This window comes from Heterocephalus glaber, unplaced genomic scaffold, assembly GCF_053883595.1.
Source record: "Heterocephalus glaber isolate CG9 unplaced genomic scaffold, H.glaber_assembly_v1.0 deba00001795, whole genome shotgun sequence".
In the NCBI taxonomy this organism is placed as follows: Eukaryota; Metazoa; Chordata; class Mammalia; order Rodentia; family Bathyergidae; genus Heterocephalus; species Heterocephalus glaber.
In genome coordinates, this window is record NW_028258476.1 from 604909 (window position 1) to 620616 (window position 15708).

At 43.9% G+C, this 15708-nt stretch overlaps 1 protein-coding gene across 1 annotated transcript in view; it reads right to left on the bottom strand.

Annotated features, from left to right (window-relative positions):
* Positions 1–15708, bottom strand: part of Nup210l (nucleoporin 210 like) — a 93077-nt gene that overhangs the window by 23105 nt on the left and 54264 nt on the right. The window contains 12 exon segments of the mRNA XM_087203444.1: positions 1371–1502; positions 1588–1668; positions 2311–2490; positions 2818–2880; positions 3316–3448; positions 4015–4142; positions 4904–5032; positions 8882–8929; positions 8931–8987; positions 9227–9331; positions 9970–10058; positions 13838–14030. Of these exon segments, the coding sequence (XP_087059570.1) occupies positions 1371–1502; positions 1588–1668; positions 2311–2490; positions 2818–2880; positions 3316–3448; positions 4015–4142; positions 4904–5032; positions 8882–8929; positions 8931–8987; positions 9227–9331; positions 9970–10058; positions 13838–14030 (1338 nt within the window).

Genomic DNA, 15708 nt, shown 5'->3' on the forward strand with positions numbered 1-15708 from the left:
TGGAGGCTCTTGGATGGACTTGGAGAGAATCCACAATGTGACTTAGGATATTATGGTTTTGTTTTTTGTTTGTTTGTTTGTTTTTTGCAGTACTGGGGATCAAACTCAGGACCTTGTGCTTGCCAGCCAAGCACAGCACCACTGAACTACAACCCCATCCCAGGATATTATGTTTTTAAAAATAGGTTTGATGTTTTTTGCACAAAACATCAAACCACAAAAAAATAGGGCCAGAGATTTAGCTCAGTGGTTCTGGCGCCTGGCTCGCAAGCACAAGGTCCCAAGTTCGATCCCCAGTACCAAAAAATTAATTAATTAATTAAATAGAACCTGGTGTGGTGGTGCACACCTGTATACCAGCATGTGGGAGGCTGAGGCAGGAGGATCGCCACAATTTCCAGGCCAGCCTGGGCTACATGGTGAGTTCAAGACCAGCCTGAACTACATAGCAAAACCCTGTCTCAAAAAATCAAACAGAAAATAAGTGATGCTTTTCTGTACCAAACAGATAAAATACAAATCAGATTGTTACCCAATGGTCAATTGCTGGAACCCACCAGGGTGGTCTGAGGATGAGGAAGTCACCTGGCTCTGGGCTCTGCCTCAGGAAAACTGTCCAATCCAGAAAGTTGTCACAACTCGGTGTCCACAAGAATAAGAACCAGGGCCAGGGATTTAGCTCAGTGGTTCCAGCGCCTGCCTCGCAAGTGCAAGGTCCCGAGTTTGATCCCCGGTACCAAAAAATAAAAAAATTAAAATTAAAAAAATTCTATACTTCATATGTGTTACCCAGATAGCAGTCATCTGCTCAAAATACAATATCTTAACATCATCCAAAAAAAAAAAAAATATATATATATATATATATATATATATATATATATATATATATTTGGTACCGGGGATTGAACTTGGGACTTTGCTCTTGCATAGCAGACACTAGAACAACTGAGCTAAATCCCCGGCCTCATGCAAAAATATATTAAAGGCTGCTTTTCAGAGCTCTTTCCAGCAAAAAATATTTAAAAATCATATAGTATCATTTGAGTACTCAAATTTGAATTCTTCACGTGATTTTCAGGTTTCCAGATTTCAAAGAACAAGGAAAAAGAATCAAGTAATAATACTGTATAGTTTAGGAAAAAATATCGTATAGTTTAAAAAATGAGTCAATCACTAGCCCAGCATGGTGGCACATGCCTGTGATCCCAGCACTTGGGACGCTAAGGCAGGAGGATCACCAAGAGTTCCAGGCTAGTCTGGGCTACATAGCAAGACTCTGTCTCAAAAAAAGGTGAGTCAATCAGTTGAAAACTTATGATGAAATCCATTTAGAATCAGGGTAATATAATGAACAGATAAACACCTACCTCTGAATGCCTGGGCACTAGATCCAACACATCCATTTTGCTCAGGGACCAGTGGAAAGTGAGCCCTGGGTGGGCATTGCTAAAGGAGAAAGGGCTCTGTGTACTGGTCACTCCCATGACATACACTGGCATCTGCAGAGAATAAGTGGGATTGTGCTGTCTGCCTTTGCACCGGGCATCGTCAGAACCACAGACCGGAAGAGAGCCCCGTACCAACCTCGGCATCGGTGATGAGTTGAGTTGTAGCTGCAACGATCCTAACAGACCTTAGCCGAACAACTTCAATCTGCACTTCATCCTGCTCAATGGGTAGAGCACAAGCTTAGGGTAGGAGGGAGTTCTATGGGGTGGACAGATGCTATGACAACTAGTTCAACAAAGAGTCTCACATGATGGACATTTCTGGTTTTGTATTTTTGTTTTTTAAGAATTCCTTAAGGATAGGAATGGTGTCTTACAATACTGCCAACTATTCTGTGGGGTTTTCAGTACAGATCTTTTTTGGTACTGGAGATCGAACTCAGGACCTTGCACTTGCTAGGGAGGCGTGTTTCATTTGTTCATTTGTTTTTTGAGACAGGGTCTCACTATGCAGTTCAGGCCGGCCTTGAACTCACTATGTAGCCCAGGCTGGCCTCAGACTTGCAATGATTCCCCTGCCTCAGCCTCCCAGGTGCTAGGATGACAGATGTGCTCACCACATCCAGCTACTAAGGCTTTTTTTCTAGTTCTTTTTTTTGGTACCGGGGATTGAATTCGGGACCTTGTGCTTGTGAGGCAGGTGGCGACACCACTGAGCTAAATCCCTGGCCCGCTGAGGCTTTCTTTCTAAAAGGGTTTTCCTGGCCTGCTGACATTCTCCCCTGCCTCTTCTTCCCCACTGATCTCCCATATGGCCCCAGTGAGAGAGCAGAAGTCAAGCACAGTGAAGGCTCAATACCTGGGAAAATACAATGACTTTGCCAGTGTCTTCATTTACTGTCTGGATGGAGCCATAGACCACAGCTGTGCCAACTGCTCTCCCTGTAACCTGCCCCCTCCTGTTAACGACAGCCACCGACTGATTACTGCTGGAGAAGAGGTTGACAGACTGGGGTTGAGGGCTGCCTTCGCATGTCACCTGGGATGGAAACACAGCAAGCACCTAAATGTTGCGAGAAGTCACACCTCTCCTGACATTTTGTGCAAGCGACCTGACTTCATTCTCGCCCCCACTTGCTGAACACCACACCCCACATGGATGCAAATCCAGAGGAAGCGGAGCATTGCAGGTGATGCACAGGGTTCTGGTGACAGCAGATACTATGTGCAGCACAGGCCGGGGAAAGCCCCTCCATCAGATGCAGTGGTGTGTGGCTGGGAACAGACAAGAGGAGGCCAGCCGGAAGAGGGTGCGCGCGTGTGTAAAGAGAAATGGTATGCGTTATCTTTCTGCTTTCATGATCACCTGCATCATGTTAGCTGGAATCAGTGTCATTTTCTCTGGAACAAGTCTGAATGGAGGAAACACCTTGAAGGAGAAAATCAAAAGGATAACGACTGATGAGAATCATTAGTTTATAAGGAAAACTCATTATGTGCAAAGAAGTTACACAAATATATGTATTTTTATTTTATTCACAATGGTAAAAAAATTAAAAATAATTACTACATCAATGCACTGGAGCAAAAGGGATCATTAAAATTACCTTTATGATGTTTTGTTTTGTTTTGAGACAGGGTCTCACTATGTAGTTCAGGGTGGTCTTGAACTCACTATGTAGCCCAGGCTGTCCTTGAACTTGTGTCGATCCTCCTGCCTCAGCCTCCCAAGTGCTAGGATTACAGGCATGTGCCACCATGCCCGGCTATCAAGTGACTTTTCAGCTTGTGCAAACTAGACATAAAAAGATGAACAATGTCAAATAAGACAAAGTGCAAATTCCGAATGAGAACATTTTCTTACTTCAATGTGCCGAGGGGCTGATGTGAATTTTCTCCCTGTCTTGTCTCTGGCGGCAGCCACAAGTGTGGTTTGCCCAATAGCGATGGCCTGAAGGACATAGTTTTCAGAGTACGCATCCTGTTCCTCCATTAGTCTGCAAGGGTCAACGTGTTTCTAGGTGAGAAAGACTTGGAGAGTGGCTGGTGGGGCACCTTTTTGAGACGCTTATTCATTTTCTGTTCATCATAACTCATTTCTGCTCATTGTCTTGGAAAGAGCCAAGACAAATATGATAATGACAGGAAGCTCTCAAGGGGAAAAACTTGACAACAAAGGAAAGAGAGGGATAGAAACCCAGACTGGCAAAATTGGAATTCTTGCATTTTTCCTTTCTCAGAGTAGAATACCAGTAACTCTGCTTCTCAATAGACTTTTGAAGATCCTCTACCAGCAGCACTCCCAAAAGGTATCCTCCAAGCAGCAACTTCAGAAATAAGCACATAAATGACACACACACGATTTGGGCCTCAACCGAGACAGCTCAGGACAGGCAATGTACGTTTTCTGGAGAGCTGAAGATGGGAAGAGTGCAGGGAAGGATCGTAACAGAGAGGAACAGGAGAGAATCTGGAATAAGCAGAGGGACGCTGACCAGACTGCCAGGAGGGGATTTCTACAACACTGAGCACAGGAGGAAAGAGGCACAGACATGGCACTCACGTCAGAGTGGCGATGGCCGACGCGAGCTGCAGCCTGAGCTCCATGTTCCTGAAGTATTTATTTCGGAATGGGCGTTTGGAAGAGTTGAGAGCCCTCACTGTCACAAACACAGTTCTGCCTATCTCAACCTAGCAGTTTGAAAAAAAAGGAAAACAGATTGTACTTCTCACTCATCAAGAACAGTCTAACTCCTCGGAGAGAGCAAACTTCTTCATCATGGTTAGCCTTTGACCAAATGAACCTACTCTATGTATATATACTATGTGTTTTAAGTTGTTTTTTGTTTGTTTTCACAGTAGTAGGGATCAAACCCAGGGGCGCTTCAATCACTGAGCTACACCTCTAGCCTTTATTTGTTTTTTTGAGACAGGGTCTCACTATGTAGTTCAGGCTGCCCTGAACTCACAGCAATCTTCCTGCCTCAGCCTCCCAAGTGCTGTGATTATAGGTGTGTGTCATTACTCTCTGGTTTGAGCCTTTATTTATTTGTTTATTTATGTAGGTACCCGACTGAACTTGGGACCTTGTGTTTGTGAGGCAGGGTGGCGGAACTACTGAGCTAAATCCCCGGCTGAGCCTTTATTTTTTGAATTGAGACAGCGTCTCACTAAATTGCCCAGGTTACCCTTAAATTTGAGAATTTCCTGCCTCAGTCTCTCGAATAGCTGGGATTATAGGCTTGCACAACTACCCAGCTTCTAGCTGTCCTTTAACACTTGTTTTCATCCTCATCATGTGTAATACTGGAATGTTGATCTCTAAGGGAAGTTCTTCCGTGAACATACCAAAAGTCCTGGCATACACACAGCAGTTGAGCCAACTGTTAGGCGATGCTGTGGAATGAGAAAGAATCTGGCTTCCCTTCCAAGTTGAAGGCCGCAGCTCTCACCTTATCGATCAAATCGAGCTCCAGTTCTTGTATGTCTGACACCCTCAGGTGGGCTTTTGCTGGAACGGAGAAAGCCAGGCACAGATCACAGACTTCCAGGGTGAGAAATCCAGGCCGTACAGGAACTAACTACGAAGAAGGAGATGGCTGCTGGGTATAGAAGAAAGTGCTCCAGGTGCAGCCATGCAACCGTTTCGCTCAAAGCACAAGGTACGTTTTACTCCTTTCCGAGGGGAACTCTCAGAGGTCAGTGTGCATGGTACCTATGGCTCACCATAGTATGGAGGCTGGAAAGAATGTTTCAGTTTATGGAAAAATAAACACCTTAACAAATATTAACTGATGATAGCCTCTTCAATAAATGGTTCTGGAAAAACTGGCTTTCCACATGCCAAAGATTGAAACTGTCTCTCACCATGCACTAACCTAAAATCAAAATGGATCAAAGATCTAAATATTAAAACAGAAACACTAAATCTGCTGGAAGAGAGAATAGGTGAGACTCTCGAAGACACTGGCGTAGGCAAAGACTTTATGAACAAAACCCTGGTTGCTAACACAAAGATACAACAACTGGGACTTCACCTTATTATTTTATTATTTGGTACCAGGAATCGAACTCAGGACCTTGGGCTTGCCAGGCAGGCATGTCACCACTGAGCTACATCCCCAGCCTGGGACCTCATCTTATTAAAAAGCTTTTGAGGGCCTGAGGATTTAGCTCAGTGGTTTCGCCGCCTGTTGTGCAAGCGCAAGGACCCGAGTTCGGTCCCCGGTACCAAAAAGAAAGAAAGAACTCCATTGAAAGCACATTGACAGTTTTGGGCTGGGGATTTAGCTCAGTGGTTCTGGTGCCTGCCTCACAAACGCAAGGTCCCGAGTTCCATCCCCGGTACCAAAAAAAAAAAAGCTTTTGCACAGCAAGAAAAACCACCAACAGAGTGAAGACACAACCCACAGTGTGGGAAAAAATTTTTTTATCAGCTATTCATCAGACAGAGACGAAGGACTACTATCTAGAATATATAAAGAACTCAAAAAAATCAGACTCCTCCAAATTTAAAGACTCAATACAAAAATAGGCATCCAAAATGAACAGACATTTCTCAGATGAAGAAGTAGAAACAGGGCCAGGGATTTAGCCCAGTGACACTGTGCCTGCCTTGCAACTGTAAGGTCCTAAGTTCAATACCCGGTACAAAAAAAAAAAAAAAAAAGCAGAAACAGCAAATAAATATATGCAAAAATGTTCAACATCACTGGTCATTTGAGAAATACAAATTAAAGCAACTGGGGAGGAAAAAAAAACAATGCTGAGATTCTATCTCAATCTAGAAAGAATGGCTGTTATTAAGAAATCAACCAAAAAAAAAAATCAACCAATAACATCTGCTGGTAGGGCTGTGGGGAAAAAAGAACCCTTCTCCACTGCTGGTGGGAGTGTAGACTGGTGCAACCACTGTGGAAATCAGTGTGGAGATACCTCAAAGAACTAAAACTAGATGTTCCATGTGACCCAGCTATTCCCCCTTCTTGGTATCTTCCTGAAAGAATTAAAAGTATCACACCACAGTGACATATGCACACCCATGTTTATAGCAGCACAGTTTGTAATAGCTATATCTTGGAAACAGACCAAATGCCCATCAACTGACAAATGGATAAAGAAGATTTTTTTTATATATACAATGGAGTACTACTCTGCCATAAAGAAGGATGAGCTAAGTGGATGGACCTTGAGACCATAGTCCTAAGTAAAATAAATCCGACGCATGTGTTTAAATACTGCATTGTTTCTCTGGTGTGAGAAACTGAAAGTGGAAATAAGGACTAAAATGTATAATAGATATGGGGAAATGGGAAGAAAGTGTTCAAATGGGAAGGGGAACAAGGGAAGAGGGAGGGAGAAAGGAAGGGAGGGAGAAAGGAAGGAAGGGAAAAGAAAAGAAATGAAAATACAAGAGAAAATGGAAAGAAACCTTTTGATATAGGGAGGGGAGAGGCAGTTGACGGGAAGAGGGGAATGGGAAAAAGTGGGGGGATGTATCATGCACAGGTGTAAATTCCCTATGATGAATGTTACCATTATGTTTGCCTAAAATGTACCAATAAATGCTTTGCTATTTAAAAGAAAAACAAAGGGCTGGGATGTAGCTCAGTGGTTCTGCTGCCTGCCTCGCAAGTGAAAGGACCCAAGTTCGATCCCTGGTACCAAAAAAATTAAAAAAGAAAAGAAAAACAAAAACAGATATTAACTGATGAACCGAGTTTAAAGTGATGAATTTAAGGAGATTTCATATATTCCCCCCGACCCCGCACAACCTCTGTCTTGTGTCTGTTTTTTGGGTTTTTTTGGTACTGGGGATCGAACTCGGGTCCTTGTGCTTGCGAGGCAGGCGGTGAAACCACTGAGCTAAATCCCTGGCCCATGTCTGTTTGCTTTTTGAGACAAGGTCTCAACATGTAATATGTAGGTCAGGGTGGACTCAAACTCATGAGGATCCTCCTGCCTCAGCCTCCCAAGTGCTGGGATTACAGGTGTACATCACCATGCCCAGCTTGTTTTCTTTTGAGACAGACTCACTGTGTAGTTAAGGCTGGCTTTAACTCACTATATAGCCCAGCATGGCCTTAAATCATAACCTGTGGTCTCAAGGCTCCTATGTGCTGTTTTGTTTTTTTTTCTTCTTCTTTTTTTTTTTTTTTAGTTCAGACTGGCCTTGAACTCACTATGTAGCCCAGGCTGGCCTCGAACTCATAGCAATCCTTCTGCCCCAGCCTCCATTGCTGGGATTACAGGCATGCACCATCACACCCAGCTTGTGCTGGTATTTTAAGTGTGCATTACCACATCTGGTTTGTACCCAGCTTCATAATTATTAACAGGAAAAAGATTTTTTGAAGAAAATCAAGTCAATATATGCTGCAATCACCCATGGGGAGGAATCCCTGCCAACTAATCCTCCTTTCTTCCTTCTTTGTACCTCAATTCCTGCAAAACAGCATGTTTTTCACATTCTGTGTCTGTACCTAGGGCCCAGGTGTGATGGCGTATGCCTATGATCCCAGGACTCGGGAACCCTGAGATGGGAGGATCTCAGAGTTCAAGGCCACCCTGCACTACAAGGCAGAACCATCTCAAAAAACAAAGAAACAAAAACAAGTATCATGATTAAAATAAATTAAAAATATTTTTTACCAAAACCTTTACTGGGGCGGAGATTTAGCTCAGTGGTTCTGCTCCCTGCCTTACAAGTGCAAGGTCCCGAGTTCAATCCCCAGTGCAAAAAAAAAAAAAACCATAACACCCAAAACCTTTACTGGTATATTTTAGATACACATAATGATAACACTCATCATAGGAATTTGCACCTGTACCTGATCTATCCTGCCTCTTTTTTCCCATCCCCTCTCCCCTCCCTATGTAGAAAAGCTGCTTCCATTTTTTCCTTCTATCTTCACTTTTTTCCTGTCCCTTCCTTTTCTCCTCTCCCCTCCCTTGTTCCCCTTCCCATTTGAATACTTTCTTCCTATTTCTCAATATCTATTATACATTTTAGTCCTTATTTCCACGTTACACAGTTATGGGTTTTGAAATTTATAGAAATGAACCTTTTAGTGGAAATCTTCTAACTACATGTCTCCTGTAACTGTCTCAGTTCGACCAGGGGCAAAACCTGCCCAGCACTGCGGCTAGCTGTAGGAGACACCCTTAGTTCTGGCTGAAGATGGAGAAAGAGGCCAGTGTTAGTCAGTTAGTTTGTTTTTGTGGTGATGAGGATTAACCCAGAGTCTCTATGCTGACCCACATTTCTAATCTTAATTTTACTTTTAAATTTTGTGACAGCTTCTTGCTAAGTCACTAAGTTGCCCAGGTTGGGCTCAAATGTTACTTTTGTACCCAGTTTTACACACAAAACCCTTCCGAGAAGGAGCTTCAGTCCGAGACTGTCGCTCTGGAACATCTCCGCGGCTCACCTGCACAGAGCTCTCCGCTTCTGTGTAAGTGATGGCAGCGACGTCCGTCCGGCTCACTGCTGCTGACCGAAAAGTAACCAGAGCCTTCCTCGAGGCTAAATACTTCCTGTGGGAAAAGCAGACCAATACATTCCCTTCAGGTTATAAACAGCTCAGAGGAAGGGACTTCTGTCTAAAAACAGCCCGATGCCAAAAGATGACGACCCTAAGAGCCGTGCGCTGATCCTGCAGCTGCTCCCTGCAGGCGTGTGGCGCCAGGCTTCTCACAGAGTGAGCGCTCACTGTCCCGCTGTTGGACACAAAGCCCCTCTGGCGCGGCTGCCCCGTTTGGACCCTGGGCTCTACCTGCACGTTGGGGTGGTTGTAGATGGTGGCACTCTCCGGCCGCACAGTCACATCCTCCACCAGGAGCAGCCCCAGGGCTGCAGACCTGGGCGTGCTGGCAACACCCTGCAAGGCAGTGAGACCCAGAAGTGAGGGCTCCGTGCTCACCCCAGTGTCGTTCTCAGATTTGCATCACTCTCAAACGGCTTTCCAAAGAGAGCCTTGTCAGGCCTGGTGCTGCACCCTGTCGTGCCAGCACTCGGAGGCTGAGGCAGGAGGATCCCTGGGAATTAGAGGCCAGCCTAGGCCACACAGTGCATTCACGGCCAGCTTGCACTACATATACATAGCAAGGCCTTGTCTCAAAAAACAAAAAAATCTTGTATTTATTTATTTGGGTAGGCATTTGTGACTGAACCCAGGGGCACTCAGCCACACAGCTACACTGCCACCTCCTATTTTTTAATTTGATTTTTTTTTTTTTTTTGAGACAGGGTCTCGCTTTGTAGTGCATGCTGGCCTTCAACTCACTATGTAGCCAGGCTGGCCTCAGACTCACATGGTGATCCTCCTGCCTCAGCCTCCTGAGTGCTGGGATTATAGGGGTGTGTCACCACAACCAGCTCCTAGCTCATTCTTTGAGATACAATCTTGCTAAATTCCCCAAGCTAGATTCCAAACTATGATCCTTCTGCCACATACACAGTGATGCACTGCCACATCTAGCTTTTGTCTATGTTTCTTACATAACAAACTCCACTCACCTTTGGGCTCTTCTCCTCTGAGTATCCCACAAAATTGACTTCAGTGAATACAGTCCCTTTTATCTGATGTACTTTAAGGATTTGATGACCTGAAAACATGCAGAAAAATACTCTGTAAGAAACAATAACCCGGAGGCTGGGGATTTAGCTCAGTGGTTTCACCGCCTGCTGTGCAAGCGCAAGGACCCAAGTTCGATCCCTGGTACCAAAAAAAACAATAACTTGTAGAATACAAACATGTCTCCAGAAAACTAAATTCTGCCACAATATTTCCAAATTGTTTTTTTTTTGAGATAAGGTCTTGCTTTGTAGTTCAGGCTGGCCTTGAACTCACTCTGTACCCCAGGCTGGCCTCCAACTTGCCTCAGCCTCTTGAGTGCTAGGGTTACAGGTGTGTGCCACCACAATGAGCATTCCAAATTGTGCTCTATTGCAGGGGAAAAAACCCTAAATGAGGGAAATACACAGGAAACAGAACAGTGGTTTTGCCGACACTGCCACTGTATTCCTATATGATTCCGAGGAACCAATTTTTCTCTCAGTTCCTTTAGTAAATGAGGAATTAGGCAAGGCAAAATCTAAAATTCTTACCAGTTGTGATGGCTTATGAATTCAAGATAGTCTGGAAACAAGTATGTGAAGATTTTTTTCAGTTTACAAATAGGAGTGACAATAAAGGGATAGTCCCTTGGGACCTTTACTCTTTTGAACCATTCTTTTCATGTAAATGTTGTGTTATTCGCTCAAAAATTGTAAATGGCTATCTAGTCTTTATCAGATCAATTAAAACTCCTTAAACTATTATTTGAAGCCCTCTACAATCAGATCCTGTTTTAGCTATTCATTTTTCTTTCCTTCTCTCTCTGATCTCCCTCCTTCCCTCTTTCCTTTTTTTTTTTTTTTGGTGCTGGGGATCGAACTTGGGTCCTTGTGCTTGCGCAGCAGGCAGCAAAACTTCTGAGCTAAATCCCTGGCCTTTTTTTTTTTGAGGCAGTCTCACTGTACAGCCCAGGCTGGCCTCGAACTCGTGGTGATCCTCCTGGTTCAGCCTTCTGAATGCTAAGATGACAGGTGTGTGTCACAGTGCCTGGCCTCTTCTTTCTAACTTAATAACCATGACTCTCTCCCTTTAGTTAGGTCAGTCTTTATTTTATTCTTACTGTATGAAGACCAAGCCTCAATCTGGAGCTGTTCCTCTTTATGTTACACTCACTCATTGGCTCCACAAAGATTACTGACAGCCTTCTGGATGTTAGGAACTATCCCAGATAATCAGGATACAGAAATGAGGAAGAAACAATCCTTTCCTTTCTTTCTTTTTTTTTTTTTTGTGGTACTGGGGATTGAACTCAGAACCTTGCACTTGCCAGGCAGGCGTGGTGCCACTGAGCTACATCCCTGGCCCTAAACAATCCTTACTTTCAAAAAAAACCAACTCAGTTTAGGTCTGGGGATGTAGCTCAGTGGCGCTGTGCCTGCCTTGAAAGCACAAGGTCCTAAATTTGATCCCCCATGCAAAAAAACCCATCAGTTTAGCTAGGTGTAGTGGTGAATGCCTGTAATCCTAGCACACAGGTAGCTGAGGCAGGAGGATTGCTTTGAGTTCAAGGCCAGCTTGGACTACATAGCGAATTCAAAGCCAGCCTGAATTACATAGTAAGACCCTATCTCAAAAACAAGCAAACAAACAAACACCCCTCCTCCCCCGCACACACACATAAAAAAAGAAGAGAGAAATAGAGAGAGATTCAGAAATGTATTTTAGAATGATCGCCCAGGGCACTAGTGTGGAGGATACCTGATGCGATGTTAGGCAGCTACTGTGGTAACAGAGGACAGAGGTGGTAAGAATATTCAGAGCCACAAAGGAAGGGAGGAAACCAACAGACATAGCCAGGTGTGGTGGCACATGCCTGTAATCCTAGAACTTGGGAGGCTGAGGCAGGAGGATCACTGTGACAATCGATCGACTGATTGATGGACTGACTTAGAAGCTAACCCCTAGTGGTAGCTGTGACTGAGGGTAGGGAGCGGGCGACCTCCTGAGTTAAGCCACCCTCTTCATTGCCCCTCCTTCCCTCGCAGTCTGTCTGTAGAGGGCAGTTACATAACAGTGGTTATGTGACTATGGTCACGCCTCGCGTGGTCCTCACCCACTGTGAGTCTGGTCTTGGCCAGGAGGCCCGTGTGAAGGACGAGTGTCAGCGATGTGCCAGACGGGGCTCACCAGTGCCTGCACTTGGGCCTTGCGCACCGTCAGTGCCTTTGTCCCTGCTTTGACTCAGTCTCTCGTCCTTTTTTTTTTTGGTACCAGGGATAGAACTCGGGTCCTTGCGCTTGCGAAGAAGGCAGCGAAACCACTGAGCTAAATCCCCGGCCCCTGCTTGTCTTTTTTAACTCATCCTTGCTGTTCCCTCGAAACACCACCCCTTTGGGTCTCAACAGAAATATGCTGCCTTCTCTGCCCCTGGGCTAGGCCTGTTAGAAGTGCTGCCCATCAGGAGCCCTGCACCTGCCATTCCCAGCAGAGTTAGGGTTTCAAGTCTGGCAGGCAGACTACCCATCGACAAGGGTATGCCACGTCTGCCTCATCCACTGAGACAGACAGTGCCCACGAGCGCATTATATTCAGTAACCCCTCAGCAAACACTTGCTAGTAGTAAATAATATTTTCAAAAGGTTACAGAAGTAACAGGCAATCAACACATTTTAAATTAACTTAAATTTCATGTTCTTATGAGAAATGTTAGACTGTGGGTCCTAGCTTTGCAACAAGGAAATCTACCCATATATTTTCTGAAAAGAAATACAAAGATAAAAAAAGAACAGTATATAATAAAATCTAAAATAAAATCCTCACCTATAAGGAAATACTTAGTGTGAACTATTTAGAAAGAATAGTATAAGGACGGACTTGCAGGGCTGAGGATATAGCTCAGTGGCCCTGCACCTGCCTGGCAAGCTCAAAGTCCTCAGTTTGATTCCCAGTAAGGGAAAGAAAGAAAGAAAGAAAGAAAGAAAGAAAGAAAGAAAGAAAGAAAGAAAGAAAGAAAGAAAGAAAGAAAGAAAGAAAGAAAGAAAGAAAGAAAGAAAGAAAGAAAGAAAGAAAGAAAGAAAGAAAGGAAGGAAGGAAGGAAGGAGGGAAGAGGGAAAGAAAGAAAGAAAAAGAAAAGAAAGGAAAGAAAGAAGGAAAGAAGGAAAGAAAGAAAAGAAAGAAGGAAAGAAAGAAAGGAAAGAAGGAAGGAAGGAAAGAAAGAAGGAAGAAAAGAAAGAAAGGAAAGAAAGAAGGAAAGAAAGGAAAGAAAGAAAACAAAGAAAGAAAAGAAAAGAAAGAAGGAAAGAAGGAAAGAAAGAAAGGAAGAAAAGAAAGAAGGAAAGAAGGAAAGAAAGAAAGGAAGGAAAGAAAGAAAGAAGGAAGCAAAGAAAGAAAGAAGGAAGGAAAGAAGGAAAGAAAGAAAGAAAGAAAGAAGGAAGGAAGCAAGGAAAGAAGGAAAGAAAGAAAGAAGGAAAGAAAGAAAGAAAAGAAAGGAAAGAAGGAAAGAAAGAAAGACAGAAAGAAAGAAAAGAAAAGAAAGAGCAAGCGAGCCAGGGGTTTAGCTCAGTGGTTCTGTGGCCGCCTGCCTCACAAGAGGAAGGACCTGAGTTCGATCCCCGGTACCAAAAAAACCCCCCCAAAAAACCCAGTAGGGATTTGTAGCTGGGTGTGGAGGTGTACACCTGTAATCCCAGTGCTCAGGAGGCTGAGGCAGGATCACTGTTTGAGGCCAGCCTGGCTACATAGCAAGACCCTGTCAAAAACAAAAACAAACAAACAAAAAGAGGCAAGGAAAAAGAAAAACAAAGAAAGGATTTGTAATTTTCACAATACCATGTGCTCGGGCTTGCCCACTGCCATCATCTTTAGCTACCATCTCCACTGATTTACAATCTTCAAAATGGGCTAGTGTTTCATTGGAAGATTTCCATTCTAGTATTAGTGAGCTGAAATTATCAAATTTTCTTCTGTGCCGATCAAACACTGTGAGCTCCAGGACTGTGTCCCTCAGGTTTGATATAGGAATCTGCATTAAAATAAAAAATAATGAAAAAAAAGTTTAAAAAACAAATAGCCCTAGAGGTTGCCTGCTGTTTCCTGCATTCTTCCTGCCCTGCCACAAGCTATTTCTCCTCTGTGATGCCCCTCTGCCATGCCACCCTGCCTCGCATCCAGCTGGCTATGGACTGAAGCATCTACACACTGGGCTAAATAAACCTTTTCTCCGTTAATGTTTGGGTGTCAGGCATTTTGTTCCAGCGAGGAACAAAGTAACTAAGATATACATGAAGCAAAAACTGACAATTGAAGGGAGAAACTGACAATTCACTGATAATGGGTGGACACCTTGGTATCCACTTTCATGATGGACAGAACAGGCAGACAGAAGTTCAACCAGGAAACTGAAGACACGAACCCACTAGGCCTAACAGACACCGATGGGACACCTTGAAACACAGCCTCGAAGTGCTCGGTCCAAGAAACAGGCCAAGATTCTAAACCACAAGAATCTTGTGTCTTAGCTGCCCAGAGATCTAACACCACAGTGACAAGTGTCAGATCCTAAATATATTTAAAGCACGTCTAACTGTATTTAAATAAATGAGTTGAACCATATATACAAATCAAAAAAACAAAACAAAGCAAACAAACAAACCCCAAACAACAGCGAGATACACTGTTACGTGCTCATGGAGCACCCTCCAGGATAGACTGTGTGTTTGGACATAAAACAAGTCTCAACAAAAGGATTTAAATCAGAAAGGTTGTGGGTCAGGGATGTGGCTCAGTGGCACCGCACCTGCCTGGCAAGAGCATGGTCCTGAGTTCAATTCCCAGTACTGCAAAAAAAAAAAAAAAAAGAAAAGAAAAGAAAGGTTGGGCTGGGGATTTTAGCTCAGTGGTTCCGCCGCCTGCTTCGCAAGCATAAGGTCCCGAGTTTGATCCCCAATACCCCCCAAAAAAGAAAGAAAGGTTGTTTTTCAACAACAATGGAATGAAATTAGAAATCAGTAACAGGAAATTTGCAATATTCACAAATGCACAGACATTAAAACACTCCTAAGGGCTGAGGATTTAGCTCAGTGGTTCTGCCACCTGCCTTGCAAGCCTGCCTTCCTAAATTCAATCCCCAGTATCAAAAAAAAAAAAAAAAAACCACTTCTAAATAACAAGTAGGCCGAAAAAGAAATTACAAAGTAAATTAGAGCCAGGCATGGTGGGATACACTTGTAATCCAGCATTTGGGAAGCTGAGGCAGGAGGATTGCTGAGTTCAAGGCCAGCCTGAACTATATGAGAACCTGTCTCAAACTTTCCCAGAAACACAAGAACACCCTATTCTGCTGCCTCTCACAAGCAAGGGTGTGGTTGACCTACCCAACTCCCAACCCCCTTTCCTGACTACCTTGCTGTCACTCACAGTGTATGTCTCAGTAAATTTCCTTCTGCACTTACTCTACTCTGGGTAAATTCTTCTACTGCTCACATCACAACCTTCCTTGTACTGTCATCCATGACAAAAGAGAAGGTATTAGTACTGTTATTCCAGAACAGGGTTATAAGGAAATACAACAAACAACTATAGGCCTCAAATGACATAACTGAGAGCTGGGGATGCAGCTCAGTGGTGCTGCACCTGACTGGCAAGCACAAGGTCCCGAGTTCAATCCCTGGTACCTGGAAAAAACAAAGAAAAGAAAAGAA